General features: G+C 42.1%; 1 protein-coding gene across 4 annotated transcripts in view; it reads left to right on the top strand.

The window, feature by feature from the left end:
• MICAL3 (microtubule associated monooxygenase, calponin and LIM domain containing 3) overlaps positions 1-21,243 on the top strand; it is a 205,268-nt gene that overhangs the window by 98,789 nt on the left and 85,236 nt on the right. For all 4 annotated transcript variants that reach the window (XM_081926663.1, XM_081926665.1, XM_081926664.1 and 1 more), the window contains 15 exons: positions 424-540; positions 801-902; positions 2,413-2,568; positions 4,118-4,218; positions 5,440-5,697; positions 7,018-7,133; positions 9,363-9,489; positions 10,353-10,446; positions 11,000-11,147; positions 11,551-11,747; positions 12,385-12,497; positions 12,826-12,888; positions 13,695-13,868; positions 15,373-15,465; positions 20,204-20,302. In XM_081926663.1, the coding sequence (XP_081782789.1) occupies positions 424-540; positions 801-902; positions 2,413-2,568; positions 4,118-4,218; positions 5,440-5,697; positions 7,018-7,133; positions 9,363-9,489; positions 10,353-10,446; positions 11,000-11,147; positions 11,551-11,747; positions 12,385-12,497; positions 12,826-12,888; positions 13,695-13,868; positions 15,373-15,465; positions 20,204-20,302 (1,958 nt within the window). The remainder of the gene's footprint in view (positions 1-423; positions 541-800; positions 903-2,412; positions 2,569-4,117; positions 4,219-5,439; positions 5,698-7,017; positions 7,134-9,362; positions 9,490-10,352; positions 10,447-10,999; positions 11,148-11,550; positions 11,748-12,384; positions 12,498-12,825; positions 12,889-13,694; positions 13,869-15,372; positions 15,466-20,203; positions 20,303-21,243) is intronic.

Here is a 21,243-nt window from a genome sequence, read left to right as displayed (position 1 = left end):
TTCAATTGCTCCCTGTGGGGAGAGGTACTATTGCCACATGAGAGAAGAAATGTTTTAATGAGTCTCCCTGGTAAAAAAGCAGATCATACTAGATTGAGTACGTTCAGCAAAGAAGTTCACCATAGCAAAATAATAGTTTTTCCCCTCTGATTTCCTATCCACTTTCTTTTGTACAGTCTCATTTGATCGCAATCCAGACGCTTTAATCTTTAGAGTTCTGCTGCTGATAGTCATCCGGGAAGCATCTAGGGTTGCTTTTAGTCACTTCATTGACTATTGGATTATATTTTTAGGTTACAAAGCTCTTTGGAGGGGATTGATGGTAACATTAGTGTCAGGCCTTGGTAATGCGTTAGTGCCAATCAGCAGGTTTCACATTAAGCACTTCTTGTCATTTTCATTGTCTGTCCCTCTGTCTCACAGGTATTCGTCAGCTCCAGCTGATACTCTTGAAAGTCTCCTTAATCCTGGGTGTTGAGATCCATGTCAATGTGGAATTCCAGGGGCTGCTCTACCCTCCTGAGGACCAGGAGAATGAGAGTAAGTAGAGTTGGGATGAGCAGCAGGATCTGGAAGAGTAAAGATGAAGGCGTGTATTGTTCTGCTGGTGGCGTCTGAGAGTTGGTTCTTGCATTGTCATAGTGTCACGGGCTGCTTCAGTAATGCATGTAATGGGGAAACCCCCAGGGGAGGCAAGTTAAGGTGCAATTAACGTTCCACACCAGTTTTGCTAGGCTCAGTGAAATGTTATCTGGTATCGTTGTGCTAAAATGTTATTAACATGCAGAATTTATTTATAGGAATAGGTTGGCGTGCACAAGTTCACCCGAAAACGCATCCTGTGTCGGAATACGAGTTTGACGTGATCATTGGAGGAGATGGAAGGAGGAACACATTGGAAGGTAGCTGCTACTGGTGTTTATAGCAGTGTGGAGTCAGCACCTCTAGTTTCTGCTCAGCTATGCACCCCAACCACTGTCTTGCAAGTCTTCCAGGGGGACACATTATTGAAATAAATTATGTTGGATGAGGGGACCATGGTTGAGTGATGGAACGTGCACTTTTTATGCAGAAGCAGAGCTGGTCCAAAACCTTTTGCTGCCTGAGGCAGAGCAGCTAATGCTGCCCCTCGCTAAGACAAGGTGCATAATACCCAAGAGTAGTCAAGTTGCTTGGCCACCTGAGGCAGGCAGTCCCACAAGCAGTTCTAAATATACTACAATAATGACACATTAAGTGATGAACAATTTGCTGCCCTTTCATGTCACCCCAAAATCATCTGCCTTAGGTGGCTGCCTCATCCTACCTAATGAGAGGGCCAGCCCTATGCAGAAGATGCCAGATTCCAGGACTGGAAAATATCTCTCCTCTTGACATCTCTTGAGAGCTGTTTTCAGTCCGCGTAGATGGCACTGGCTACATGGACTACTGGTTTGATTCAGTATAAGGAAGTGTTGTGTGTTCATGTGTGCTAAGTTGCTAGACCTGGATCATCCGGCTTGCCTTGTTTATGCTCTGGTGGAGCATTTTCATACTCAGCAGCTCCTAACCAGTCAAACTGCTGAAAAATATACTTTCACTCCCCCGGACAAGATTTTTTTTGGGGGGGGGGATTTGACCTAAGGAAGCTCCTTCCAACCAATGCTCCTGCCACCGTAAATTTGTTAATCTGTAAGATGCCTCTGTGATTATTGTCTGTTGCAGCAGAAGCACAGCTTGGCTACTTTGATCAAGTTACCGCTTAATCACACTGGTCATGCAACAAGGTGTATCATACATTGTATTACGCCACGGGGAAAGAGTTTTATTTCACAGTTGCACCCAGTCAGAGATAGAGGGAAGATGGGGAATGGAAACATCCTCCTCCTCATGCAGGCAGAGGATCCCCTTGCTTGTTCACGGTATTCCCACTGTACTAAGTTACTACTTGGTACATTTTCTGCAACTATAGTGGGGGAAAGTAACATAGGAAGCAACTTTGAGGACATGCATTACATAGTTAGCAGGTGCTTTAGTTGAGATTCCTGCATTGCAGGGGGCTGATGACCCTCAGGCCTCCCTTCCAACTCTACATTTTTATGGTTCTATACCCAGAATGGACTGTGAAAGGCCCATATACAAGTTTTATTGCACACTTAGTGAAATGAATGTATCCGCCCCTAATTATAAGAAATACGTTGTAGGTGCTGACTCTGGTGAATGAAACAACTCAGTCTTTGGATAGCTGAGTAAAAGTCCAGGTCTCTTGTTTTAATCCAGTTTTTTCTACTACTCCCATGCAGACGTTGCTTCCATTGTCAACACTTCCATCATCAAGACACCCCTGAGCCTATTTAATTGACACTTTCGTTGTCACAGTGAGACCTTTGAACCACATGCCTTTTTTGTTGTTGTCCCTTATCTCTTCTGTAGGGTTTCGAAGAAAAGAATTCCGTGGCAAGCTGGCAATTGCCATTACGGCAAACTTCATCAACCGCAATACAACAGCGGAAGCCAAAGTTGAAGAGATCAGTGGTGTGGCCTTTATATTCAACCAGAAATTCTTCCAGGATCTAAGAGAAGCTACAGGTTTGTAGAAGTAGTCCAAAGACGAAAAAGGGGCATTTGCAATATGCATATATGATCTTTTCAGTTTTCATGATTTCTTTGTACTACCTGGAGGATGGCTGCTCGCCATTCGTGGTGCCACAAGGAACACGTGGGATTGTTTCAGTTGCCCAGTTTATAGAGCAGATAGTGTGGTTTCTGAGTCTTGGCTTATGTTCTCTGCCTGTTAAAGGGTGAAACAACAGTGGATTCCTATGGTATGTTTTCATTATGCTTGATTCTCAAAGGCAATCTTGTTTCGATTTTGATACACTCTATGTGGGGCCATAATGGTTAAGTAACTACAGCGGTGATGTTCAGCCACTTAGGAGCAATGTTACCTGCATGTTTCCTAACTGTAGCATCGTAGCAACCCACTTGATGGAACACTTCAGGTGTTCTCTCCCAGTATGGAAACTTGCTCAATTACAAATTATTACAACTTATTACTAAACTGAAAACTATGGAAAGACCTGGTCTGAATAGAGATATTGGATTCTTGTCTCATTACACATGCTAAAGCTATTTTTGGTCATCTGCATACTGTCCCTTGCTTTTTCCTGTAGGACTAAATTGCAGTCGTTAACAGTCGTCAACAGGTTTACCATACCCATTGAGCCAATCACCCATCTCTTACTACCCTCCTGAGAAAAACCCCACCCCACCCTCCCACTATATAAGGGTCTGGTGATTTCTGTTTCAGTGTATCTGAAGAAGTGTGCATGCACACGAAAGCTTACACCCAGAACAAACTTAGTTGGTCTCTAAGGTGTGACTGGACTATTTTTTAATTTTTTAGTATGGAAACAGCTGTGGCAACTGCGGCCACCCCCACAGCACTGTATGTACATTTCAAGTGGGTCTCTGCTTTGTGTTGTCTTGTGGGATGGTTTTCACTGTTTGGTTCTGTGTTGCCGAGGCTTTCGGAAAGGCCATTCATCCAGGACTACTTCTTCACTTAACAACTTGCAAATTATGGGCTACATCTGTTTGCAGTGGGGGTTTAGGGGGTACTCAAGCGTACGCAGCACTGACACTACTGTTGTTGTTGTTAATAAGTGTGGCAGTTACTGTAACAACTTCATGGTCAGTACTGGCACCTATTTTTCTAGAAAAAATGCCCTGTCTGTTTGGATCAGAAGCATTATATGCCTTGCAGTCTGCTTGGCAGAAGTTTGCATCTTGGGCCTTTAGAGTTTCCATATCAACTAGATCTGTGTAATGGCATCACTCCCCTTCCCTTTTCCAGGCATTGTGCTGTTCTTATACCCCAATTATACCCCAATTTTGGCACCAGCTCCAGGAAGAAGCCTTTTTCGTTTTCTTATTGGACACCTTGTTGTAGCATGGGGAGCACCTTGTAGTCTGGGACTAGTTTTTCCCTATAGGTGTCTTCCTTAGACCATCTTACAAGGACATGTAAGGTGAGATCACTGGGAGGGCCGCCTGCAATACATTCCGCATTCTGCCACATGCTCTTGTATTTACCCCTCCACTGCTTGATTCTGTGTCTGTTTTTCTTCCAACTTAGGCATTGATCTGGAGAACATTGTCTACTACAAAGACGACACCCACTACTTTGTTATGACTGCCAAAAAGCAGAGCTTACTGGAAAAAGGAGTGATATTGCATGTGAGTGTGCTTGTTAAGTCTCTTTGAAACCTTTGTACAAATGTGTGGAGTGAGTGCAGCACCATCATTCAAGCACTTTAGAGTTTGCTAACTATTCTGCTGACTTGCTCTTGGCTGTCACATCAATTTTCTAGGACAGGTTTTGACTCAGATTATTGATAGCGTCAATTTAAAGCAAAGAGACCATTAGATTATTAAATGGGAAACTGACAAATAATGCCCAAAGAAGCAGTCACCAAAATTCAAGAGCTAATTTCACCTTATATAAATATGACCTTGAGTAATTTTGAAAGAAGAATGATTGGTATCTTTAATTATCAGTTGTGGCAGAGTTTGCTCTTGTGTTCTGACATATTTGTTTTACCACTGTGTAACTGAACTGACTCAGTAAATGAGCTGCTGGTAGCTGCTGTTTTGTGCATAAACATCTATCCAGGAAAAATACATCTATGCTATTTGATATAAAGTGTGGCAGCAAAGGGTTGTTTTTTAACCACCAGAGTATAGATTGAGCAGTTGTCTTAGTACATATTGTTGTGTGAATAAGATGCTATGGAGCTGAAAATAAGTTTTCCTTCCCATTATTTTATTTAAAGTGTTTTTTATCCTGACTTTCAGCTGACAGCTTCCCAGAGTGGCTTACAATAAGATGGTCCCAATTCTCAGGCTTACAGTCTAAAGCACATAACACAATATTGTGAGGGAAGGAGGGGGATACGAACTTGGTCACTACTACTAGTTGAGTTATGAAGCTCTTACAAGTGTTATTTTTGGCAGGGACAGGTAGAGCAAGTTCCCTTCTGGTCCTTGGTCAACGGAAGTGGCCAGCTTGATCTCCGCCTTGCCACGATGTTCTTCCTAGGAGGCCAGGGGAGCATCTTCCCTGTGATCTTTATTCTCCTGGCTGATGGCAGAGGCCCAGGACATCTGCAATGGAAAAGTTCATCCATTTCACTGATGTACCAAAGTTCACCTTGAATATTGGCACACTGCGCTCCAAACTTGTCCACCTGCACAATTCTTCAACAAAGTCTGATTGTTATGCTTGGCTCTCCTGCTGAGGAAGTTAGAACAACTTAGAAGTGGTTCCTAGGGGGCTTGCTTTCTAGGCAGCTAGCTGGCGATGCCAGGCCTGGTTGGTTTCAGTACTAGGGTTGCCTTATATGCCCTCAGAGCATTGCACAATCCCTGATCCTTTCTCTCTCTCTTTTGGTCTTGCAGGACTATGCAGATACAGAGCTCCTTCTTTCGCGGGAGAATGTGGATCAGGAAGCTTTGCTCAATTACGCCAGGGAAGCAGCTGACTTCTCAACCAATCAGCAACTGCCATCGCTGGACTTCGCTATCAACCACTATGGGCAGCCCGATGTAGCCATGTTTGACTTCACATGCATGTATGCCTCAGAGAACGCAGCCATGGTTCGAGAAGTAAATGGCCACCAGTTGCTAGTGGCATTGGTTGGGGACAGTCTATTAGAGGTTTGTTTCTTTTACATGGGTTGTTTCTTGTTTCAAATGACTTTGTTTTTATTTACTTTCCCATCACAGATGTTCAGGGCGGTCAACAACGTTTTGTATGCTTAATGTAATATCACTGATGTGCAGAGCACTTTGCAACAGAAGTCCTTGCACTCAAGACCTTACAATCAAATATGTAGTTGTTTCCATGTTTGTTGAGGGGATTAGCACTGAACAGAGCAGAAAAAATAATCTGGATGAAAAAATAAATAGGTGGAGAAAAACAGAATTTGAAAACAATGGCTTATTTCAAACACTGTTGCTTAGCTGATGCTCTGTATCTGCTTCAGAGAGTTTGGGAGCCCTCCAAAGCAACTTTGGGATGCAGAGGCTATAGGCAAGAGGGGAAATCACAGAAAGTTGTTCGCCTCCTTTCTACTGACAGAGGGAGGCATCACCATCAGCTGTGTGACACCACTGGAGAAAATCCAACTCAGAGTAGACCCATTGAAATTAATGCTGCTAACTTAGACACGTCCATTAACTTTGGTGGGTCTACTGTGTAGGACTAGTGTTGAATACCACCCAGTGATCTCGTGGGGCAGGGGACTGTGCATAAAGAATAATTACTTTTTTCTGTAAATGTGTGGAGGACTATCAAAAGGCAACTTACATCACTATCTAGTTCATTTGAATAGGGGTGGACTATTAATTGCTCTCTATCAACACACTGCTTTTTCTCCAGAATCCACATCAATTAAACAAACATATATTGAATAAATTTTAAAAAGTAACTTGCATGATAAAAGGAGGCGAGCCTTCTCACAGTTCAGAACGTTTTGATGCATGCTAGTGTTGCTTCTTTTGCAGCTCTCGTGCCTCTGGCTTCACATGGAAGTAGTGGAGTGTTGTTGTAGGTCTTACATATATATGCACATCCAGACATGGGTGTGACTTGCAGGAGTGTCCTTGTGACTTGAAAAACGCAATATGCAAAAGAGACCAGATAAGAAATGCTGGAAGTGCTCCTCCCCCCCAATTGCTCTGCTATGACTTAAAAAGAGGCATGGTTTATAGAGCCTGTAATTGGGTAGCAAACAACAATTAGCAGTCTATAATTGACTTAAATGGCATATCTGGCTTTGGAAAGCTACTGTGGCAGCTCAGGGGATAAGGGTGCATTGGAATTATTAGATGTTGCTCCTACAGAGGCTTGGAGGGAGTCTGGGTCTTAAGGCAGTATTGCAATATGTCAGCTTCTCCAGTTTTCTTAGGGAACTCATTCTCTTCTTCTTCTTCTTCCTCCCCCCTCCCCCATTGCTTCTTGGTGGTCTCTTCTAGCCATTCTGGCCAATGGGAACTGGAATTGCCAGGGGCTTCCTTGCCGCCATGGATTCTGCCTGGATGGTACGAAGCTGGTCTCTGGGAACAAGTCCTTTGGAGGTTCTGGCAGAGAGGTAAATAAATTTCTGTGTGTTTGGTGGTGGGGGGTAGAGAACAAACGTGAATTCTCTCCAGATGAGAGAGTGGCCTGGTTCACATGTCACCTTAAACTGTAATTCCCTGCGGCTACTGTACTGCAAATGAAATATGTCAGAGTGTGGCTTGTTGTGTATCCCAAACACAGGCTTGTTTTCCCCAAAACAGGCCACAAGCAGTAGTCAAGTTTAGTTCTTGGTTTACGACTCATGGCTTGTTTGCAACAAGCAAACTCTGAGCCCTCATTCGGATGACATGGCAAACTGGACTCTGGTTTGTTTCACCTGTGCAGCAGCAGCAGGAGTTAGTAGAGGGGAAGCATTCAGGGAAATTTTGAGTATTGCAAACTAGCGTGCTGCTTGTTCACATTAAGCCACAGTTCGTTTTAAACTAGGGTTTAATGTGACATGCAAACTGGGCCATAATATGGAAGTGTCTGTGGCTCCTTAATATACCTGCAGAAATCATGTGATATTTATGCAAGCACGAACCAACCTTAATTCTGCACCTTTTTTGTCCGATTGCATTTCAGTTTCCCCATTCTTTTTTGCTGTGCTTTTCTTTGTGTGTTTATCTGCTGAATTTGTGTAATTCCACCCAGACACATTAGGAAGTTTCTCTTTGTGTGCAGAATCAGATTTAATGGTCATGTGGAGCAGTTTTCATACCATTGTCTTCCTGCAAGCAACACAGGGGTTTTTTAAGTGGGATTACTTTATGTACATTTGCAATGGTTTTACAAGAGAGATTAGATGGAGAGAGAGAGAGAGACACCTGTCCAGTTGGACTCTCACTGCAGTCCTGTGCGTGTCTGCTCAGAAATAAGCCCCAGTGACACTTGCTCTAGGGTTAAGTGTGTTTAGAATTGCAGTCTTGGAGAATATAGGGCTTTCATCCCATGTCTGATATTGGTACTCTAATCACTCGTCCTCATTTCCTGAGTGAATAACGCATGAGGAGCCATGAACAGGGACATGGTAAAAATTTATCCAAGCAACTTGCAGGAAGGATGTCCTTAATGAGATGCAACCTTTCACGTAGCGATAGTGGGAAGAACTATGAAGGAGAACACTAATTCAAGTGTAATTAGTAAATATAAGATTGAGGCCCAGACTTTTCTTCTGCCAGCTTCTCCCAGTATTCTAAGGACAGATCAGTTGACAAACGAGCACTTCTGGGCCTACCTACCTTAAAAGGCTTTGAAGCCAAGCAGCAATGTAATTAGGATGAAAATTGTTCTTCTGAGTTCAAAATTGTTCTTTTCTGAGTCACATTTCATTCCTTATCCCGTTGCATAACAACATTGTTAACTTCTGGTGTCATGCCCTGGCACAGGCAAAGGTTGTGGTAGAAGTTTACTTCATACACACAGGAGAGACAAGAGAAATTGTAACAAATTAAACAGATGTTATCATGCTAATCGCTAATTCCATTATTCTCTGTCTAACCTTCTCATAAGCTGTCCCCCCCCCCAACTGCTCACCCTCACTCTTAATTCCCTCAACTCACTCTCCTAAGTGATTTTTCCAACTGCCTTTGAATGTTGCCATTACTCATCAGACGGCTCCTCCTAGCATTCCAAAAATGCTCAGGCATTGCACAGGCCCCAAATATTGCATGGCAGGGTGAAGTTCATCAGGTAGTTGGGTTTGCTTTGTTTTGTTTGTTACTGCATGGCAAGGCTCCAGCGAATAGGTGCATCTGTCGATGGCTTTCCACATACTTGTGGTCAGGCAAACACAGCTTAGGTGAATCAGAAACGCCGGCTGCTTTTGTTCTATCCTACTTAAAACGAGGTAAATATTTCTGGTTCTTTTAATTGAATGGAAAAAGTGAGTCTTGAGTTTCTGGGCTCAGGCCAACCGTGTCATAAGGGATTGCTTGAAACCTAAATATAATCAGTTAAATGACAGAGTGCCTTGAAATATTTACAGAAAGGACATCACATTTACAAATCAGTTAAAATGAACAGAGCGCCACACTTTTAGCTTTTCACATGTGCATGGGACAGTTAGGTATTGTCCTAAGCAGCAACAAATGATAACTGTTTGCCATAGATGGCAAAGAGAAACAATTGCTAAGTGGGGTGAAATAATTTTGCTCAGTGATGGCTGCTGAAAAAAAGGTGTTGACTGGGCAACACTTTATGTCATTGAAGGCACTCTTTTACGTCACCGGTACTAATGCCATTGTCTTCTTTCTCCTAGGGAGAGCATCTATAGATTATTGCCTCAGACCACCCCTGAGAATGTGAGCAAAAACTTTAGCCAGTACTGCATTGACCCTGTCACACGGTATCCAAACATCAATGTCAACTTCCTGCGACCAGCCCAGGTAATTGCTTTAATCCTGGGCTCTTCCAGTGTGCTTAAATGCACTTTGAGTCCCGTGTCTCCTTGATGTGGCTGTCTTGATCTCTTCTTGTTTGTGTACTGTACCTTGAGTCAGATGTAAGAGGAATTGTTGGGAAGAGCAGGCTGCTCATGGTTTGGAATGGGTGAAAGGTGGGAGCGGGTGTCTGATCTGAAATACGCGGTGGTAGGGCATGGGACTCCAATCTCTCTGTGTAGAGTTGCATCCCATTTTTTTAAATTGCTAAGTTGAAAAGGAGATGGCTTTAAGTCTTTGAGGATAGTGAAACAAGTAGATTTTATCTGTCTATCCATCTGTATATCATTAATCAACAGACAGGACGAGTGGAGCAGGCAGAAATCCATTGCCCAAAGTTACCCTAACTTTGTAACTTAGTATTCATTTATTTTACATATTTATGTTTATTTATTGCTTTTTTGGATTGCGGAGAAGAACAAAATACAAAGCTAGTATAAAACAAAATCAATATACAACATGAAAGTAATGGCTACAAGACAGAAGCTTGCCATTAAATAGAAGTTACACAGCCTTTGAATCCCATCAGGGATGTTGATTTCTTTCGTTCTCTCTCTCTCTATCTTAAAGGATGTTGATTTCTGCATTTCGTTGGGTATATTTTAAAATTAGGGTGTTGAAGCTGGGGCTGAAGTTTGAATCCGGCATTTGGAAGGCCACAAGGTGCTCATCCCTGCTGTCATGAGAGTGACTATTCTGCAGATACTTACATAGTTCACTCGCACCTGTGTCATTCAAGGAATGCTTAACTTTTTTGCATTCTTCTTTGAAGCTTGAGATAATAATCAAATCTTTTTGAACTGGTGCAGGTACGTCATTTGTATGATACAGGAGACTTGAAAGACATTCACCTGGAAATAGAGAATTTGGTGAACTCCAGGACACCAAAGTTGTCGCGGAATGGTAAGCTCCCATTCTTCCCCATTCCTTTTGTGGCACTTTCTTCTCTCCCCTCTCGTGAGTTTCAAAACTACAGTCTATGTCAGTGGCAATCAGAAGTCAGGTTCTCAGATGATACATTTTAGAAGAGTATTGCCTGGATATTTTCTTAAAAGCCACGTTCAATGTCCCTAAGTGACTTCAAAGTCCCTTTGACAATTCGCAGTCTTTGATAAACACAAGCTGTATTATTTAACTTTTGTGTACAGGCATGATAATGGAAAATGTTATTTGAAGTTTTGTGTGTGTGTGTGTCTGTGTGGCAGAAGGATATATTCCTTTTTACTTCATCAGTACGCTTCTTATCTATTTACTGTACACTTTGGTCATTTTTAAACTTTTTTTGACCATAGGAACGCATTAATTGATTTTCAATGCATTCCTATGGGAATCCGTGCTTCGCAAGACGAAAAATTCGCAGAATGAATTAATTTCGTCTTGGGAGGTACCACTGTATTCTGGACAACAGTGCTGAGCACCTGGAACAACAGTTGCATATCTGTGTGTTTGTATTTAGAGTCGGTGGCTCGCTCTAGCAAACTCCTGGGCTGGTGTCAGAGGCAGACGGACGGATATGCCGGTGTAAACGTAACAGATCTTACAATGTCTTGGAAGAGCGGCCTAGCGCTGTGTGCCATTATCCACCGATATCGCCCTGACCTCATGTAAGAAACTGAATGTTAAGTTGAAGAGGGCATCCTGACGTTAGATGGTCCGAATGGTGTGGGGGTCGGGAGAGGAGTAAGAATTGCTGGATGAGGCCAATGACCCATATAATCAGCATTCTCTTGTCATAATGGCCAACCAGATGCACGGGGGAAGCCTGCAAGCAGGAAATGAGCAAAGATCACTCCCCTCCTGTAGTATTCAGAAGGAAACTGCTTCCAGCCATGGAGGCAAAGCATAGCCCTCATGGTCAGTAGCTGACGATAGACTTGTCCTCCATAGAAATGTGAGGGGATAATGAGATAAGATCTGGTGGCTGCTAGTGAGAGGATTTTGTAGTTTCCTAATGATTAGTGGGTATAGAGGAATTAACCTTTAGGCAACACATTTTCTTCCCTCCAGAGACTTTGACTCTCTAGATGAACACAATGTAGAGAAGAATAACCAGCTGGCATTTGACGTTGCTGAGAAAGAGTTTGGGATCTCTCCCATCATGACTGGCAAAGATATGGCATCAGTTGGTGAACCAGACAAGCTGTCCATGGTCATGTATCTCACCCAGTTCTACGAAATGTTCAAGGACTCTCTTCCTTCTGGTGGTAAGAAAACTAGGCTATATCTGCTAGAAATAGTTCTTGAACGCTGTATTCCAAGCTGGGGATTTTTTCTTTCTTTCAGGGGGCACTGACTCATTGGTGGTGGGCAATCTACAGCTACACACAGTTATTAATTTATTGATCCATTGTGCGTTTTGAATTGTATTGCAAATGCCACAAATATTTAAAAATTGTAATGCCTAGGAAGGCATTTGGGGTGTTTGCTGCTTCCTGAAGCTCCAGCTTCACAGGTAAGGATCCAGCAGCAATGTTGTAATCTATCCCTGAAGTGGAGATGAAGACACATACTTTCCCGTCCTATTTGGGAATATTTCTGATGGAACAGAGAAAGCAGATAGGGAAAGGTTGTATGCCTCTCCTAAAAAGAGTTCTGAAGAACTTTAAGCAAAAATATCTTAAATGGTCAGCCTTTTTCTAGAATGGAAAAGAGATTGAATAGAATATTGATTTGGGTGTTTTGCTGCATAAAGTTTAGGCAAAGGAAAAGTGAGAGGGCAGAGAGAAAAAGAAGGATATAGAATGCTAATGCTCATATATGAGAAGAAATGGAACTCTCTTTAGGGTGTTTAGTCTCAGATTTTGCTATGTCTCAACTAATCATATTTGTTTCTGCTCACAGATAACCTGGAACTGAATGCAGAAGAAAAAGCTGCATTAATTGCTACTGCTAAATCTCCAATCTCCTTCTTCAGCAAATTGGGGCAGAGCATCTCTCGGAAACGGACACCAAAGGTAACCACTTTGCTTTGGGGATAAATTTGTAGAAAGAGTGCTTATGTTTATGCCCAGTTCAGGGATACCCTGATCCACCTTGAGATGCTTTGTTGATGGTGTCATCTAACTTGAGAACATGGGAACCTTCCGCAAATCACTTGTAATTCAGGTTACACAGAGCTAATGTGTCCCCCAGGACATGCCATCAGCTATTCAGGCACCTGCTTATTTTAGATGGGAAGGTTAGGTATGTGTTTTACTTAAAATGCAAAGTAGATTTATTATAGGCGTTATTATAGGCTGAGAAAATATGGGCTCAATGGTTTTTTCCCTTTTCTCTGCCCAGGATAAAAAGGAGAAGGACCTGGATGGTGCAGGAAAGAGGAGGAAGACAAGCCAGTCAGAAGATGTAAGAAAGAGAGTAATCTGTTTTGTTTAGTTTTCCGTTTTGCCTTCCTCTGCACAGGAGGTTCCTCCCAAAAACAACTGTTCAATTTTCTGTGTGCAAGGGAGGGGATTCAGTCATGTGATCCCGCCTCTATTTTAGCTCAGAAACATGCCCCCCCTCCAGGTGTTTGTAAAACCAAATCATCCACCCAAACTGTCAGAGAGGTGTAATTGTTTTGAATACAAAAGGCTCCGATTATGGTCACTGTTTTGCTTACTGCAAGATGTTTCCAGCTAAACCTGAGCAATGTTGCTTTGTTTGGAGGTGAGCTTTCAGGAATATATGAAGATATGCAGTGCATCCTGATAGAGAGATGTACAGTACATTAGCATTTGTAATCTTGAGCAATGGGATTTTTCTCCTTGAATTCCTCTTAATGCTATGGCATGCAGGGAGAGAGTCAGTTAGCTCAGATGGGCAAGTTCAGGTTAGGTTTACTGAAATTTTGGAACTCTCAGGACCTCAGGCAAATGTCTTTCCCATCACCTGCTCTCTGATCCTTTCAGCTCGAAGATGGGGACCTCCTGCATGCAAAGATCGTGTTGTATCACTGAGCTATGGCCCCTTCCTTCTGTTTATCTAAATTTCATTGCACATTCTCATAGCAAGAGCAATTTCGCAGGTAGATGGGCATATAGTGAGCGGGGTAAACTGGCGAGAAGGAAGATGTGTTTTGAAAATTAGGAGTGATGCACAAAATTGGAGATATGCGGAAAGTGGCTCTGGAAAGGGAATCCATTAGTGTATAATCCATTTCAATTTGCCAGGAGGACTCTTCCCGAAGCTACCGAGAAGAGAGGCCCACTCTGGTGAGCGCCCTGACAGAGAGGAGAATTGATGCCGCCATTGGGAATCAGAATAAAGTGAAGTCCATGGCAACACAGCTGCTGGCCAAATTTGAGGAGAATGCCCCCGCACAGTCCACAGGCATCCGGAGACAGGTAGGAAGAGGCTTTTCAGCTTGAATGTCATTTGCACCTCAGCTAATGGCTTAGCTAGTAGGATGTTTTGGGTTTTTCTGGCAGGGAGAATCTGGAGGCTTGTTGGCTTTGACCAGGGTACCTCCTTTTTCTCAAATAAGTCATATAGGTGAAACATCTTAAGGATAGAGGGGAAACTCCATCCTTAGTAACTACTGTTCTTGCACTTACGAGTTTTGTACTATTTTGATAGAGGGCAGCTTTTCTAATGCAAAGAGCTGCTTGCATGTTGCTCCATCTTTGCCCCAAGGATTAGAACGGTTCTTCAGTTCTGTAGGTTTAACCAGGCTTTCTATTCATGCAGATTTCTGTATGACGATACTGTTGACTTCTGCCACCCCCATTTGTTCATATGTATGTTTTATGCCCCATTCTGGGAGATGCAGCTACATGAGTTGTGTGTGTCAAGTGAGTCATCTATGAGCTAATCTTTGGTGCGGTGCCATCAGTTGAACATACGAGAGAAGGCTCCCCATCGTTTGCCCTGTGAATCACTCCATACATAACCAGATTTTCTGTTTAGGAAAGCAGATCCTCCTAGCTGGAGTGCTGCACTCATCACCTTGGCACCCTGTGTAATTTTAACCTGCTTGAGCATAGTTGGGAAAGTTAAATAATAAAACAAATCTGCGAGCATAGAAAATCCGTTTTATAATATACTGCAAGCGGAATCATGTTTTCATGTTTTCACTTGCAATTCTGTCATAGGAATGTCTTCAGGGCAAGGGAGTACACAAGGACTAAAACAAATTCATATGGCTGAGGCAAGCATGCTGTCCTGCATATCCCAGGAGAAGATCCAAAACACCAAATGGGCCATAGGAAAACTTTTTTCTGTCCCTTTAATATGGCATTTTCTGAGTGTGAAAGTAAAAGAAAGCGAAGAGGCTTTCAGAAAGAATGTTTTAGCCCTCTAGCAAAGTGCCTGTTCTTTTACCCCTCCTTAAATTGTGTCCATTTCGGTTCTTCAGGAAGGTGGGTAGAAAAACCCATAAAAGCCTATCAGTAGAGAATCCTTCCTGAAGCCAATAATCTCAGTTAAGATGCAAGATTTTGGAGCCTTCTCCATCACGGTTTGAGAATGAATGTGCAGCTGCTTCGCTCTCAATTCTTGAGAGAATTCCAGGAATGTTTGGTTCTCTAATAGTTTAAACCCCTTTCAGCTGCAACCTAACATTATTAAAATAAACCATTCCAAAATAAATAAAATGCGGCCCTCTATATCTTAAGTTCACATCTTCATTTTTTCTTTACTTTTCTCCATTTTCATACGATTTTATTTGCCAACTAATTTTTCCTTACTCCGTTTTTTTTTTCTTCTTCTCCTAAATGTCTGTCTGCTGACCACCCTGTCCCAACATTTACCTCATCCCCTTGTGGGTTTCTTTGTGAGTTTCGTTTTGCGTTTGGTGTTAATGCCCTCTGTGGCCTCCATCCTGCTTATTCTATGACCTGCATGCAACAGTCTGCCCAGCCTTATCAAGACCGTGCTCTCACCCAGCCAGCCTACCGACAGCGAGAGCAGGGCCGCTTTGCCCCCATGCCTCAGTGGAAACAGGTAAAACGAAACCGAATGAATGACTGTGATGCTCAATCCATCTAAGCTACCACCCCATTGGCTGCTGCTTTTCCATACCAAATTTCCAGGTTATTCCTGTGGACTGGCACTGTTTTAAAAGGGAAAGCCTGTATGTAATTTGACAGTAGGTGTGGCTCACATTAAAGGGCTATGTCATCTTTTCACTGTCTCCCTGTTCCTGACCATTGGTGAATATTTGAGCAGAAGTTGTGCTCGCTTGTCCAACTAGGGGCTTACTCTTGTAAATGAGCCTTAGGAAACTCAGTCTATGTTTGCTTACTTGTTAATTTGTGTAATCCAGATTTGATTTCTGGAGGGTTCAAGAGCGGGTTGGGTAATCAGTTAATGTGTTTCGACAACATTGTTCTGGTATCCATGAAGATCACTCAAAGGGGAGATCCTAAACATTGGAAAACAGAATGGGAGAATCAGCCATTTGTCTGAAGTAAGAGACAGAGTAGAGAGATGTTCCTTGTTATTATACTGTACCTCCTCTGCTTGTGATTTCTCACAGGCTCATATTAGCAGGTTGAGGTCATTGTGTACTGATCACATTTCTTACTGCCTATGATAGAACCCTGAACTATCCATTTTCATTGAAACTGGTAAGGCTTTTGTCATTCTTGCCATGGACTTTGGTCTTCATCTTCAGAGACATTGCTTTCTTTGAAATAACTATTCCACTTGTAACAGACAAGATATTGACAGCTGTTTTCGTATTTAATTTTTAAAAGTTCTAATATTCTCCATCACTTTCAACTGAGGGATTTTATTTCACTTTTTAAATTGGAATTGAATGGTAGTGTCAGTAAAAAAAACCACACCAAACCAACCCACGTTTGCCTGATTGGAATAGATAATTTAGGAAACAGATTTTATCACCTTCTGCTCTGGCTTGTAGTTGCTATACATACTAGCATTATTTAAAACATATTTTGTATAGAGAACCTTCGTAATGTAATGATGGCAGCGCTTTCTCATCCCATGATGAATTAGCACGAGCAAATAAAAATCATTTCAGAAAATAAATGCAGGAATAGCTTGTGCGTCAATACGCTTTTTGTAAATACTGTTTGTATATTCAAGAGATCTGAAAAAGGGATGAGTGACAGTGATACAGCTTCTGATATTATTTCCTCCCTTCAAATGTGCTTAACACATAGATGGAAGCAGGGGTAGAAATGAATTAAGGTCACCAGCCTGCAACTCCAGTAAGCTCATGTTGCTGACCATTTTCTTTTCATCCATCATCATCTGCTATTCATCGCACTCCATTCCATGTAGTGTCCACAAATATGCTTTTATTTTGGGTAGCCACCATTGGGCCAGAAGACACAGGCCTCCACCCTTTTCTGGCTAAAGTTGTGCATGCCTTTTGAAGGCAGTGGAGGTGAGGGCACTTCATCCAAGCCAGTTAGATACTTGTGAATGTAGCAGAAATTCAGCTCAAGCTGTCCAGTAACTAGGAAACATGAGCTGGGTTCAGTACCATGAACCACGGAAATTATTTGCTGGAAAAGAGATTTTTCAAAAGGGCAGGATGACTTTCTATTTAGCATGTCATTAAAATCTAAGACTCTTGCAACAGTCCCATGCATGTTTAATTGGTTGTATTGAACTGAATTGTTCTTACTGCCAAGTAGGTACACCTAAGATCACAAACCTACATCCACATAACCCATACACATGTGACTTTCTACTTTCTGTTTGTCTAGACTGGTATTTTCCAGATTTGTCTTTTTGGCCTAAATTCATAGCCATAGCCTAGATTCAAATTTTCATAGCTTCACTGGGATATTGTTATCCACATAAATCCCATGGTTATTACTATTGTATTTGATGAGAGAGTGCTTTTGGCCTTGCCAGAGATTTTAGGGTATAGGCAAACCTGCTTTGGCTGGGCATGTTCTTGAGGCATTTCACTCTTGCCTGATTTTCCAAGTACAGTTAACAGAATAATTTGGGTACATTCTGTTAAGATTCTTCGGGCTTTTTTGAAGGCAGATAGACTGGTTTTTCCAAACTTCAGTTTAGACACTTAGATATGGTGAATCAAATCCAACAATTCAGATGGAAAGCACCTGTCTCTCTTGCCTAGAAGGTTCCAGCATGTCAGATGTAGCATCCTATGTTTTCTTTCTTGAGAAGACATGGCAGAACTGGTATTTAAGAATTCTAGGAGACACTTGAATGAAAACATGGTCCTGGTCGTAGGGAAAGATGTGGCCGGCAAACCCTGTTCTCTCTAGCTTTCCATCTGACCCTGATTTTTGCACCTGATGAACTGGCCCCTCAGTTTGCTACTGTTTATACAGGTAACCAGCTTGATCCATGAGTCCTGTTTACCCCCATTGATTTAAGAAATGCAGTCAAGTGTGTTCACTGCCTCTGTACTAGTTCCTGTTGCCTAATTTTTCTTTTAGCGCTACAGAGAAAGTATACAGTACAATGAGAAGTACCTGCACAATGCAAAGTGGCTCTGGAAAGTAATGGTTATGTGCATTAAGGAAGGGACTCTTAAAATAATTCCTGAGTCAATGTGTTTTTTTGTATTTACTGTTCCACCAACACTTAGGTCAACACATCCACCGTTTTTTGCAAGAAAATATCCATGATATCCATGATCATGCTACGAGTTGTTAAGCTCTTAAAGAAATGGGATTGAATTACCTGCAGGAGTTATGTGCATGATTATAAAATATCCTTGCCTCTGATGGTTACTCTTTGAGGATTTCTTGATTGGTGTCTTATTAAAAAGAGCTGAATCTGCTGTGCTGCTAGAAGTGGTGGAAACCCATGCTATTACGTGTCGTAGGAATAATTGTGTCTTTTTGTTAATTCCAATGAACTTCATCTCATTCTCTTAACTTCATCATTCATTTGCTTACTTACATCACTTGAGAGGGGTGTGTGTGTGTGTGTGTGTGTGTGTGTGTGTGAAACAAAGGAAGCCTGTGAAACTGGAAGTTGCCTGTTTGAAGTCTGGGGTCAGAGGGTGGTAAGATCAAGGTGTTGTTGTCAAGGAATATATCTGTCTCGGGTTTTTCTTGGAAGGATATATGGATATGCAGTAAACACACACTTTTTGGTAATGATAACACCCAAAGATCCATTTGAGTTGAAGTGACCAGAGCCAGCCATTAAGATGGAATAGAACTATGCCAGCCAACCTGTTTCTGTCAAGTGGAATCTTCCTCCATTTTATACTTACTAATGTGAGCATCATTTACTACGGGCCTTTTCTGAACTCAGAAATGCATCCTACTTGAAGATGGAATACAATGTTCTAATTATAGGAAGGCCAGCAGGTGTGACTGCCACCTTAACGAAAAAACAACGAACATTATTCTCTTAGCTAATTTTTTTTTAGAAGGCTATATGAGGTGGACATGATCTGGCTAAAATTGGTGGGAGACAGTCAATGACGTCCTGGATTTTATTAAGGGTCCCCATTAGCTTTCTCCTTTCCCCTCAATTTGAGCAGGGATGGGAAACATTCCTAATGTGCCTTACGGATGTTGACAGCTCTTGACCTGCACGAACAATACACAAATCTTTCCCTTTAGGCTTTAGATTTACCAGAGTTAAAAGTGCTTAAGATTCATTTTTTAAGAAGGGCTTTTGGATTTGCATAGCAAAAAAAATAAAAAAATCCAAAGTGGACCAATATTTTCAAAATAAGGAACGTTAGTGGTGGTGGTGTTTATATACTGCTTTTTGAAACACAGCACTGCCTGCCCCGCCTCCAGGAGGGCATTTTATACAACAAAATACACAGTCAAGTGCAATTTTAAAAATCACTGCATTTTGGCTTTTGGCTGGACTAGAAGGGGTTACCAACCCCCAACCCCCAGTACACATAAATATGAGCACCAGGAATGAACGGAGATTTGCATATTTTTTGTCATGTTAACATTCAGCTTCCAGCATTTAGTGTGCGGCAAATAAAAGTTTGGTAAAATTTCTTTATTTTATGCCCTGCACCTTTTGGTGTGTGTTACATTTGAAAGGAATAGGGTATTCTGTAGCTCAACAGCAGCTGCATAAAAAATGCCCTTTTTAGACATGGGCCAATTTGATGCCTTTGAGATTCCAAACAGAACTACTTATATTTGAATCCCTGTTACCCGAATTTCATTTATATATCCCTCATGTCACCTGTGGGTTGAGCCATTCAGATAAATGAGGCATCATATAATGGCCAGCTATGCTTGTATTGACACGGGGACTTCAAACGACATTGTCCACCTCATGAGGAAATACAGCTCACTTGCGTTGATGCGCAACAATGCTGGTTCCTACTTGTCAACTGAGAAAGAGAAGCAAGATCAACATCCTCCGCACGATGCATTTCTGAGGCCTTGCTCACATACAGACACAGTGGTGGTGGTAAAATTATCCCTGGACAACTTTAGATAGGCAACCATATGGTTGAATGAAAAATTCCCTGCTCCAATGTCAGCTTTCTGTTAGGCAAAGGCTGTGCTACTTAGTAGTACTTAGTTTTTGTGTGTGCTGAGGGACCATTCAGAGCCCTTCCACTCCCGGGTAACCTGAACTGGTATAATCCAGAAAGAATTTTAATATTTCATCCGCTGTTTGGGGAAACTTTAGTCTGTGGCCTTGCCACAACTAATAACCATCATCATTGACCATGTTTCTTCTTGTTCTATTATTATTATTATTCTTTTCTTTTCTCCCTTGTTTGTAAACAAAGATGAGGAAAAAGGAGCGTTCTCGGACCTGCCCCAAAAAAGTGATCATGCTCTCTTCTTCCTCCATTTGCACTTCCTCTCCATCGTACCCCAGTCAGCAGGTGATTTCATTCTGCATGCTCTGTCCTCCTTTCCCTGTCTTCCTGCTTCCACAAGTAGGCCACATACCCTTTCTGTTTTGAGTTTTCTCCTAAAACTGAATAGTGTCAGCAGACCTCTTGATCTTCCCTTCCCCAAAACCAGTAACACAAGCAAACCCAGAATTCCTTTTATCATTGTTTGATTTAAGGTAACCCCAGAGTCGGTCACGACCGGACCTAATGGTCAGGGGTCCCTTTACCTTTTACCTTTACACATATAACTTCTTACATTCTGTTGTTATGGTTACGTTGTATAGTAGGTTGGTGTACCAAACAAAAACCTGATAGCACCCAGTTGTTATACTGGGTGCTGTAAGAGGAGTGACATACTGGTTTCTGGATCTAAAATGAGCAGTCTAGGTGGCCTTCAGCTTGGTTTTGCATTGTAATGAGAAGAGAAGTATAATCTAATGCTTCTGTGGGCTTCCCATTCATTGCTGAGATTACAGGTGCATCCTTTATCCATCTGTTTGTTTATCTGAATTACTTACATGCTACCCTTCAGAGAAAAGCCACTCACTCCCAAGGTGGCTTACAAAAGATATTTCAGGACAATTTAGCGGTTTAGGATATTTTTTCTCTCCCCTGCCCCCATTAAATACCACTGAAAGGGGTATCCTATCTCAGGATCAGAGCTTATCCTGGACCTTACTGTCTCTCTATAAGTTGGATAATGTGCCTAAACTTGCCTTCTCTGGCCTGTTCTAGTACAACTCTCATTACCCCCAGACCATTAGCTATGCTGCGTAGAGTTGATGGAAGTTGGGGGTCCAACGATATCCTCAGGGCACCAGACTGGGGAATGTTAGCCTTGAAGCAGATTCTTACATTTGGCCTGTGATGTGGGAACTGCTGCAGCACCTCTCCCACAGCACCAGGATGACTTTGTTTCATAAAGGGGT

Source organism: Podarcis melisellensis (genome assembly GCF_964234715.1).
Source record: "Podarcis melisellensis genome assembly, chromosome: 10".
NCBI lineage: Eukaryota > Metazoa > Chordata > Lepidosauria > Squamata > Lacertidae > Podarcis > Podarcis melisellensis.
Note: the sequence above shows the minus strand (reverse complement) of the source record. Positions and strands in the feature narration are given on the sequence as shown.